General features: G+C 32.2%; 1 protein-coding gene across 1 annotated transcript in view; it reads left to right on the forward strand.

The window, feature by feature from the left end:
* Nucleotides 1-1,283: 1,283 nt before the first annotated feature.
* LOC149408613 (uncharacterized) overlaps nt 1,284-12,099 on the forward strand; it is a 36,507-nt gene continuing 25,691 nt past the window's right edge. The window contains exons 1-4 of the mRNA XM_089650549.1: nt 1,284-1,605; nt 2,276-2,381; nt 3,865-4,070; nt 10,909-11,130. Coding sequence (XP_089506675.1) covers nt 1,477-1,605; nt 2,276-2,381; nt 3,865-4,070; nt 10,909-11,130 — 663 coding nt within the window. The 5' untranslated portion in view covers nt 1,284-1,476. The remainder of the gene's footprint in view (nt 1,606-2,275; nt 2,382-3,864; nt 4,071-10,908; nt 11,131-12,099) is intronic.

Below are 12,099 nucleotides of genomic sequence, written 5' to 3' on the forward strand. Positions count from 1 at the left end.
AATATCCAAAAACAGGACACAGGCGCGCGGCTGTCCCAGCAAAAACTAAGTTACAAATTCAACGGGGGATTCTTCTTCAGGTCTGATGTATGCACGGAGTTCCAAAAAATACGATATGATTGTTTATAAAAGAAGTGTTCGTTGCAGTAGTTGATGCCCTAAAATTTGTTATGAAGGTAAAAAAAATATAATTTTTTGAAACATTCAGATATTTGTTATTTAATAATAATAACTACTAAGTTACAGTGACATTACAAAAATAATATTATTAATTGGAGTGTCACGGGCATTCTTATTTTTGTAAAATTCTTGCTATTGATCCCAAATACAGGGATGGCTTTGATATAGATCGATAAATCTAAACATCATGTCATCCGACCACTTAATACATTTTTTCATGACCGGAAGGGAAATAAAAATCGCAAGCGACTTGAAACATATGTTCACACGTTTCGATTCGGCGGGAAAATCGAACGATGACTCATACTTGAACAACAAAAGTAGACGGGCTTTCAATTTTTGTCGTGCAACTAAAAACTTGATCAACTCTGATAAAAGGCTGTTCACACTTGTCGATTAGCTTTCAAGTGTCATTCAACTCCGACTTGATCAACTAAAATCGCCCTGAGAGAAAGGGGTATTAGACAAACTGGATGAAAAAAGGTGTGGTCTAAAACGATCATAAGGCACGATTAATTTTTATTAAAAAAAAACGATTTATTAGATAACAATGAGAAACAAGTTTTTCAGTAACCGAAAATGGAAAATAATAAATTTCAATAGCTATTATGTTAAAAAAACGCATAACCTGATGTCTTTTCTCTGCGCCATGTTTTGACATAACAATTTTAAATAGAGGTTGTTAATTAAAAAAAAAAAAACAAATGAAAAAGCAATTTTTAATTCTAAGATTTATGTTTTTGGTTAAATAAGCGAAGAAATAATACTAACCTTAAAACATTCCCAGCAATAACAATGGCCGCCAAGTGCACAATCGTAAACATTAAAATGCCTTGTTTTCCATTCCCGGAAACTGAAATACTTACTTCTCATAATTATCTAACTGAGACAAAGTATTTTTTTCAATGTGCTTATTAACCATGTACCATACCTTTTTCGTATGACAATATATTTTTTTGCAAAAATAGTACCTAAAAAAAAAAAAACTTTCACCTGAAAGGGGTACCTGCTTACCGGAGTAAATTATAATACTTCTATATAAGGCAACTATTTTGATCTTATTTTGATCATTTTCATTTTAGCTTGACAGTTGGAATTCTATGATGATTTTGTGTGGCTTTTCAATTTGCGCTGGACATGTGTAAAAAATATTTACGGAAACTATAACCACCGTTTAAAGTGGCATTTTTGTCTAATCGGAAGTGCGGCATATATGGAATAACATTTTTTCATCCGTTTATGAAGGAAAATGTATAATTGGGTGTTACATGTTACAGCTACATTCTGAAAACGATTATGGCCTCTGGAGGGAGCGATCGCCAAACAGGCACGGTGCCTAAAACAAAGGCTCGAAATAATTCCAATGTTCCTCAAGAAGTTGTCACACCTACCCGTAGAGATATTCACTCTACAAATATTATGACGGTAAGCAAAATATTTGTAGACACTTTAGAATCATCAAAATTGCATACTGAACTTGCAGTGGTGGCATTTCGTATAATTGTGTGCAATTCATATTCCACCGGTGCAATTTGTATATCAGATTGAAAAGGCGGTAACTGTTTGAATTTTGCTGACTTAATGCCAAACTCTCTTACACGCTTTTGCCACACGAGACTTCTAAATTTAGATAAGTTTGCTTACGATGTTCCAAAATTAGTAGGCAGTGCATAGAACACAGTGTAACTATGGCCAGGTTCTAGAATTCGAAGTTACCATTTTGATATAAAAAGGACCTTCTTGAAGGTACGGTATTTGATAAAATGTTGTTAAAAAGAAGCCTTAGATATGGTGGATTTCACAATGACAGTAATTTATAAATACTCCCAACTTGTATTTTTAACAAAATTGCTCACCCTGAGATATGTTCTCAGTGTTAAGTTCTGTTCTTATTCGTGTTAGCAATTTGTTTGACAAATTACAATTACGTGTCTTCCTACGTGTTAAAATATTTTGTGAATGTTGTTATTAATAGGTATATCAAGTGTCTCGCCATAACACATTTACATAAATTCACATGAATGATTCACATTCTGCTCTCAGCAACATTGTGTTTATAATTGGGTGTTTAATAACATTGTATTTCCAATAACAGACATCTGTGGATTGGCTGTCAGTATCCGAACATAATACGAGATCATCACAGAACAAATCCCGCAAGCCGACCAACATACCAACAGACAATGATTTCGCTGAATTAGGTTGGTATTCAAGTCTATATAATATTTCCCATGATTACTCAATTAATGTTATCACATGTATAAAATAGTGTATTAGTATTACATTTTGTATTACAACCATATTATGTTAACTGAATTATTTACAAGTAGATTGTACTTGGAATAATTTTGAATAAAGTTTCCGAATTCCGCCTCACGCTTATTATGCAAAAAAATTAATAACAGCACTTGGTTTCAACTTAGTTTATGTCTGGGGAGATGGTAAAAGATGCATTGCATTCCATTTTTTCTCAATCGAAGTTATGTTTGAAGGTTAGGAAATACGCATAAATTATTAAAATAACCAAAAAATTTACAACCTAAAAACCTTTTTTGTTGTTTGTTTTTGGGGTGTTATGCCGTGTTGCGCTAACTCCTTCTTTAGCCGACGTTTCGGACAGCGTTGCAGTGTCCATCATCAGGGCAGATCCGGTAGATCCGAAGATGTGTGATGTGACACATCTTCGGATCTACCGGATCTGCCCTGATGATGGACACTGCAACGCTGTCCGAAACGTCGGCTAAAGAAGGAGTTAGCGCAACACAGCATAACACCCCAAAAACAAACAACAAAAATGCTTTTGGCCGTGAGAATCTAAAAACTAACCAACCTAAAAACCTATTTTGTTTATGTTTTACATCTCCACTGACTTAAATAGTTATTCCCAGTAGTAAGTAAGTTGAAATCTAGTGTTATTTTTTTTTTAATTGCATGTTGAGGCGGAATTCAGCAACTTACCTAATTTTGTATTGAACGTTGCAGTTCTCTTTGTCTACTTTAAATTTGTTTATTGTTAATTGACACTGCATGGAAAAAATATTGATAGACTGTGAATTGATTATTAATTAAGTAGGTAGGTATTTAAGTACCTACTTACAAATATTATGATTTTACAGGAAATTTTGCTTTCGATTTATATAAGAGAAGACTAGAAACATAATTTGGACATGAGGTCCGGTTCTTTGAACTGCCTGTAACCAGTGAGAATATGGCATCCCCAGTTGTAGTGTGTTGTGGGGCTGAAAGTACTGGGGAGGGGAAGGAGTGAGGAAGAAAAAGCTTTAAAAAAAGTTTTCAAAATGTTTCTTTAAATTGGTATGAAATTTTTTGAAGACATGACTCATGTGCAGTATTCACATAAAAAAAAACTTTAAATATTTATGCAGAGTGGATGCTATGCCCAGTATTGCCCTGGAGAAAGACCACCAATCAGAATAGATACTTTGCTTGAACTGGCTTTTGGCCTTGTTTGGTGACTAAATCTGAATAGCCAAGTACTTTCCCACCTTCCTCTACCCTTCTCCTTCCTCTGCTCACTATCCATTGGGATGCTGTAATTCCACTGTCTCCAGATGGTTGGGAGCAGTGTGGACTGTTGTGCTGTATTCACATAACAAAATGATGCATGCATTATGTTGACGTGTCTCCACCTATTATTGTGGTCTAATCAATGTATCCACCTAGATTCTTCCACGACTCACGAAGGCGGCAGCAGGTTCGTGCCAGTCCGCCCGCAGCCCCGCACTCTGGTGCTCCGCCAGCGCGACCTGCTGGACAGTGCCGAGGAAAGCGCCCCCTACGGCAGCATCCTAGGGGGACACAGCCCCCACACCAGTCACACGGCTATCATGATAGTGAACCCCACCACGCCAAACTCTAATCAGAATATGGTATGAGCAAGATCAACATTCCCAGATCACAAATAACCTGAAAATATTTGAAAAACTCCTACTACCATCATTACAAGAGGAAGATGTGGCTTGTACAATGATGGAGGACTTAGGTAGCGGCGGAATTGAACCCACCACACCTGCGTGGGAACCTGATCCATTTTTTTACTCGGCTACTTATAACTGGTCAATTGTTTGTTATATTTTTTTTATTTTTTTTATTTATTATTTAACATTATAAATGATTACAATATGCAGACTTATAAATAATTTTTTCGTTATTATTCTATTTCTCCATAAGTTGAGCTCCAGGAGCTCGTGTTTATGGGAGGAGTCTTTACATTTAGTTCTAATGATTTTTTAAACAATAATCAAAAACTTTTGAAATAAATACAAACATAATATTAACATGGGTACACAAATTAGAAAATTGTTTTTTTAAAGATAATTAAAATAATACATCTTTTTACAGATTAAGTAAGCGTGAGGAAATTAAGGGTACAATATATCAAGAAAATTTTTGAAAAATAGTTTTTTTTTAAAGACAATCAAATTAATATATATTTTTTACAGATTGAGTAAGTGTAAGAAAATTAGGGGTACAATATATCATTATCCAATTTGAGGGACTTAATTAACTTTTTGAATTGTTCATAATTCACAGTTTCGGTTACACTAATTTTATTTTTGGACAATAATATATTGTACCATCTCACACCTAAATATGAATAGTGGTGCTGAGCCGTGGTCGTTCTAAGCATAGGAATGGCTATTAAGCCATTAGTTTTGAATCTATTGCTTATGCTATCTGAGGGGTGCATTTTATAAATAAAATATTCTTTATAAATTTGATATAAAGCGATTCTCTTATACAATTCTGTTATAGATGGTACATTGAATTCCTGAAATATCTCTAAAGTAGGGAGTCATATGGTTTTCTAAGGATGATTTTTATAATTATTCTTTGAATTGTAATTATTGGCTGTAAAGAAGCCTTAAAAGCCCCTCCCCACCCAATAATCCCGTACTGCAATAAGGACTGAATTAATGCATAATAAACAATTTTGATAGTTTTCTTATTTAAAATATTTTGTATATTATAGAAAATATAGATAAGTTTTCTTATTCTTTCAACAGTGAGATTAATATGGTCTTTCCATTTAACATTTTTATCTAGATACCAAGATATTTTATATTGGATTTATGATTTAGTTTCGCGCAGTCCGTATTACATGTACCGTCATTTACACAATTTTTAGAATGAATTGTTATGTTAATTAGGTTATTTGGCACATCTTCTTGTAGAGTGAAAGGAATACAATATGTTTTTTCTGTGTTAAGTGATAATAAATTGCCATCGAACCAATTTTTTATAACCTTCATATCCTGATTCGCTGCATTGGTAATTTCGATCCATGTCTTTTTTTCGATAATTATTGCAGTGTCGTCAGCAAAGGATATAAGTTTACCATTAAGTGATAATTTAAACATATGGTTAACGTAAATTATAAATAAAATTGGTCCAATAACAGTCCCTTGGGGAATTCCAAATTCTAAAGTTTCATCTACGCTAAGTGAGTTATTTAATTTTACTTTTTGGTTTCTTTTACTTTTTTTCTTAGATGGCTTTGCAGCCAATACCTTACCTTACCAATAATACCGATATCATTTAATTTATTAATTAGTTTTGTATGGGAGATACTATCAAAAGCCTTACGTAAATCAATGAAAATGCCAAGGCATTTATTTTTTTTATCTAATGCACGGTATATAGTTGAAGTTAGTTCTGCAATGGCATCATGAGTGCCTAGTTTCTCTCTAAATCCAAATTGGCTAGGACTAATTATTTTATTGTTTTCAATATAGTATAAAAGTTGCTTTTTTACGATCTTTTCGAAAATTTTTGCAATGTTTGAGACAACAGATATGGGTCGATAATTTGATATTTCTTCAGGGCTGCCAGATTTAAAAACGGGTGTTACAATAGATTTTTTATAAACGGAGGGGAATATTCCACTATTTAAACTAATATTTATAATGTGTGTAATTGGAATGCTTAATAATTCATTATAATTTTTCAATATTTCTACTGTGACTCCATCAAACCCTGGTGCAGATGCACCTTTTAATTCACTAATAATATTTTTTATGTCATCTGTTGTTACCGGTTTGAAAACTGACAGATTATTTTGTTTGTGACAGTCCTTTTCGAAATTATCTATTTTATAATTTTCATCGATTCGTGTAGCTAAATTTTGTCCGACGTTAGCGAAATATTTATTGAAGGCATTAGCACATTTTGTCGGTTCCATTAGGGCATTAATAGAATTTTTTCCGATATTAATTTTTTTAATTTGAGTTTTTTTGTTTTTTCTACTATTTATTTCATTTATTGTTTTCCATATATGTTTTACATTTTGTTTAGCCACATAAATTTCATTTTTGTAAAAGTTCTCTTTAGTTGTTTTTAGTAAACAGGTTAATTTGTTCCTAAATTTTTTATAATCTGTGTATATTTTTTTATCTAAATGAAATTTCTTTGTCAAGCGATATAACTCTTCTTTTTTTCTAATAGACACGATTAAGCCATGTGAAATCCATGGTTTTATTTTTTTGAATTTTGATTTAATTTTTATGGTTTTAATATCTGTTGATGCTGTAATATAATTGCATAGTATATTATCAAAAATATTTGCGCATGTTTCAGCACATGTTGATTCTAATACGGAACGCCATGTTTCTGTTTTTATTTTTAGGTTTAATTTATGATGGTTTAGTGAATTTTTTGTAAAAGTATTGCATTTTAAATCAATATGATTATTAATATTAAGTTTTTGTATATAGATGCAAGTGTGATGATCAGTAATATTATTTTTTAATATTATCGTGTGTAATTTGTCGGTATCTTTAGTGTTACTCCATATGTGATCGATACAAGATGGACGTTGACCCGTAATTTCTCTAGTATATTTATTATGTCATTCTCGAATTGAATATGGAATCATAGGATGGGGATCTGCTACACATACGTACCTACACAACCTGAATACGATTCAAAAAGGAATCATAAAGACCATATTGAAAGTACCAATTAGAACGCCTTCAATTGAAATATTCAATTCCTTTGACGTACCAAATGTACAGCAAATATATGCCAAAAATATATTATTGAAGCTCTTCAAAAATAACAAATCCTCTACTAGACTGTGTATGCATAACACTAGATCGAACAAAAATGATATAAAAAATATTCCAAGTTATAAAACCACATTCGGACAAAGAAACTATACATACTTTGCAACAAAACTCCATAACATCCTTCCCCAAGACATAAAACTAATAAAAAATCCTAATGAATACAAATCATTAATAAAAATATGGCTGAAAGAGGTCAATGAAAAAACCCTAATGAAAACACTAAAAACGATATAGAAGACACTAAAAACGACATAGAAGACACTAAAAACGACATAGAAGACAAATAAACCATATTTAAATAACTTTAGTCCGCCTCGGCACAGGACCCCCTAGTGAGGAGGACTAAGAAATACAATATTTTATACTTAATTTCACCATTATATTTTGTATGTAACAATTATCTTATATAGTCGCTAAAATTAAAAAAAAAAAAAAAAAAAATTTATACACAATATGAAATTCATTTCCGTCATATAATTGATAAATTCAGTTTTTATTCTGTTACTATTTTCGTTTGAAACATCTATGTTGAAATCGCCGATTATTGTTATGTTCTGTTTATTTTTTTTTGATAAGATAATGCTTCTCAATTCATCCATAAATGTGTACTCGTTTGATCCGTGTGTTCGGTAAATTGCAATAATATTAAAACACATTTTATTTACATTTAGATTAATATCTAAGCAATTAACTCGCTGCATAGGTACTTCTTCCACTGCGATGTTTGAATGGCAAAATTTAACAAATACAACAATACCACTATTTCTATTAATAGCACAAGATGTTGCGAAGTAGGTATATTCTGGTATGCAAAATTTATTGTATACGTTGGTGAATGCTTCAGTTAAAACTATAACGTCCGGTTTATGATTTAGTAAATTAATTGAGAGTAAAAATTCATTGAAATTTTGTTTCATTGATCTGATATTTAAATGGAGTACAGAGAATGAATTTGTTATTTTATCCACGATTTTATTACAATCTTTTAAAGTATGACAAATATATTCCGAAATATTAAGCGTTTTATCTAATTCCTCAGTGAAGAAATTATTCATTTTTAAAGAAATAAGGAAATAATATTGTTATAACTAATTGTCAAAAATGAATTTGATTTTGATGACAAACTATAAATTAGCAGCATATGTTCACGGATAATATCAAGGTTGACTTGAAATAGATTTGGTGACAATATTGAACAACTTAGCATTATATTACTAGTGATGATATTATAAAGATGATACATACTATGTAGTATATTAATTTTGTTTTGTATAAATAATATTTTACAAACATTAACACTTTGAGAGTAGGCTAATATTTTAATGCTTTGTTTTTGTCTTAAAATTTTACAGAAATAGTTAATTAAATATTTTTTGGATATTACTGATAAATCGTTATCTCTTCGATGGTAGATTAATAACATTGAAATGTTTCTCAATTGTTTTAAAGTTTTAGTATTAATAGCTAAATTGTGCGAAAAGTCAGAAAAGTGTGAAAAGTCAGAAAACAAGCGTATTTGAAACAAAAATATAAATTTTGGTATTGAGTTTTTAATCTCGTTAAGAATTTTAAAGTTAGTTATTAAGAATGTTAAAGTAGGTACATACCTATTCATAATTTATACGCCCTTGGGCAATAGTCATCATTTTTTTTAAATACATACAATTTTTGCTATTTGCTTTATGATTTGTATCGTTTGTTGACTTGAAAGTGTTGTTTTGGAAATCACAATTTTTGCATTTCTCTTCTTTGTTTTTATTGGGACAGTCTTTCCAAGGATGGTCCATGGCGCAGTGCAGGCACGAAGCATTCTTGTCCTTATTAAAACAGTTGACAGCTGAATTTCCAAATCTCAGGCAATGGAAGCATTGCATTATTGGATTAGCATCCTCCACCCGCACTCTGTGGTATCCAATATTAATTTTCTCTTTAGAAATGAGATATTTCCTAAGTTTTCCACTTGTTTCGACTATATAGTTTGTAAGATTGTTTTGTCCTTTTGGTTTAAGCATTTTTACTAATTTTACTGAGTTTTTCGGATTTTCATCCATGATGATTTTAATTCCATCATTTTGGGTTTTTAATGATTCTATTATTTCTTCTTCTGATAGGTCGATAGGTAGGTTTCTGATGAATAGTTTAGGATTTTTTTTTTCTAATTCTTTCGCGATCAAATTATTTTTGAAGACTATATTTATTTCTTCTGTTAGTTTTTTTGCGTGATCATTTTTGGGGCAAGAGATGATTAGTTTCTTATTTGATGCTTTTTGTACTCCATTTACTGCAATCCCCAAATGCGATGTTTTAATTTTTTTAACTATCATGTCTCGAATATCATCAGAAGTTGTATTAGTATTTTCACTTGCAATTATTAATGAGTATTTGGCCTCTGGTATAGGTATTGAGAGGGTTGACTTGTTGTACGTTGTATTAATTGATTCCTTTTTTTCCTTAAATAATTTTCAATTTTTTCTGAATGTTTTTCTTCATTTAATATAAGTTTATTTTGTAGCTCAATTATTTTTTCTTGTAGTTGAAGTTTTTCCTTGCACCATATTTCCTCTAGCTGGTGTATATCTTGTTCTATGTTACTTCTTTGTTTTGCCTCTTTGACAGATGAGCATTTTCCAATTTCAATTTTAATTGAGTCAATTAATGATTGGACACTTCGGTCCATAATGAGTTATTTTTTTGCGGGCTGTCTGGTGACTAAACGCAGCCAGCCTGCTTTATTTTTGCAACAACAATATGTTAAACTGGGTATCACTGTGGTTTGTGGTTACTGAGTTTATCGAAATTTCTGTCCGTGCGAGCTGCACGGCAGCAGAAACTAGACTGAGTTAGTAACTTATGTATATAGTTAGCTATTATTCATGTATTATGTTACACTTACACACATAAATTGTCAATTTCCTTTGTAAAAGCCTGATAGGGCGCCAATGAATAATAAATAAATAAATATTAATCCTTGGTGTGCGCAGACTCGAATTTGAATCCTGGATTGTGTACTTTTTAATAAACACAACTTTCATAAACAATAGCTCTGTATAATAATACTAGGTTATCCATGTCTATTTCTCTTTATGTACGTAATATAAATATTCATAAATTCTTATTTTATTGAAGCACTATAGACAGCGCCGCAATTAGCTTGCGTACACCAAGGGTTAAAGGATTTAAGAAACTAAAATACATTTAGCCCTTTTTGATACAGTTTGATATAGGCTTTGAACTCTGAAACAACTTTCACAAGTCACAATAATAAACTCCTCCCAACCGTCTGGAGCCAGTGAGACTATGGTATCCCCAATTGAGTTATGTTGTGATGCTGAAGGTAGTGGGAAGATGAAGGAGATGGGAAGAGGAAGGTGGGGAAGTACCTTAATTCCAGGGAGATACTGAAAGTATCTACCGCCTTGGAACGTGCCGCTAACATACTATGTATTATTTTTAAATTAATAAATTATTATGAAATAACCCTAAATAAGTTAATTTGAATGAATTTACTTCGTATCCACTCAACCACAGAGGCCATCAAATAGCCAACAAATGGATGATAATTATTAAATTACAAGACATTTACAAATAAATATTTTATCTTATATTAATTATAGTCTAAATTGTATATTTCGTCATTCAGAATAGTTCGGGTTCGGGCGCGAGGAACAACGTGCGGGGCTCCTCGTCGAGCCGCGAGGGCTCCTACAGTAACACAGCCCCCGTGTGTCCCCACCCGGCCGGCGGCGGCCCAAAGCCCACCAACACCGCCCACGATCCCCATGATTCTGTCTACCAGAATGGCGGCAACGGCCAGACACACGGCAATGAGAATATGGTGCAGAATCAACAGGAACATAACATGGTATAATATTTTAACTTTTTGTGAAAATTTAGACAAAGAGCGTTGTCAAATGTGGTGGATAACAATGATATTGATGAGCTTGTGGAAGAGCACACTCAAGAGCTGACCACAGAAGAGCTTATGGAGTTGCATTGGTTTCACACCAAGAAGTTATGGAGGTGAGTTTGTTAGTGGAGGAGGAGGAAGTAGCAGAGCAACAGTTTTCTGGCGCAATAAGAGAAATGCTAAAAGCATGGGAAACTGTTGCAACGTAATTATTTAAATAAATGTAAAAAAAATTGGGTATTTTTGGCATGGAATGCATTATAGTATTTTACATCTCTAAATAGTATAAACAAAGTCACTATCCGCTTCTCTGTTTGTGAGCTTAGTCCTTCTAAACTATGCAACGGAGTGTGATAGGGTTTTTAGTATCATTTAGAGTTTTAGAGAATTTCTTCCGGAAGGTTTATATATATAATACAAGGATATTTTATTTATTGAAAGTAGAGAAAAGTCGAGCATCACCGACTACATGTCAGCTAGTTGATTTATATGGGAAAAATTGTTTGGTTTAATGAGTGTTTCACATAACGAACGAATGAAGCTCATTATGAGAGGTTCTACTGTATATCATCACTTTAATTTGACAAGGTTGTAACTGAACATTACCTTATTCTGAGTTATGGGGTTCCAAACATTACAATGTCAATTTCTCATAACAATTGCTAAATTTATGGTTTGATCTAATGTGTTAATAGTATTTTAGTTCTTCACTACAAACAAAGAAAATAAATGTACAAATTGGATGTATATTTTTATTCTTGAACATACCTACTTGTGAAGTTAGAACCAAGTTCGACCAGCAAGGACACAATACGAGGGTGGTCTGAAAAGTTTCCGACCTAACAATGAAACAAGAATTTTTTTCTTTATTTTTCTACATGGTCTCCTTGTAACTCTACACACTTCTCCCAGCGATTCTCCTAT

This window comes from Hesperophylax consimilis, unplaced genomic scaffold, assembly GCF_061612785.1.
Source record: "Hesperophylax consimilis isolate HC1 unplaced genomic scaffold, BYU_Hcon_1.0 scaffold_156, whole genome shotgun sequence".
NCBI classification, from domain to species: Eukaryota; Metazoa; Arthropoda; class Insecta; order Trichoptera; family Limnephilidae; genus Hesperophylax; species Hesperophylax consimilis.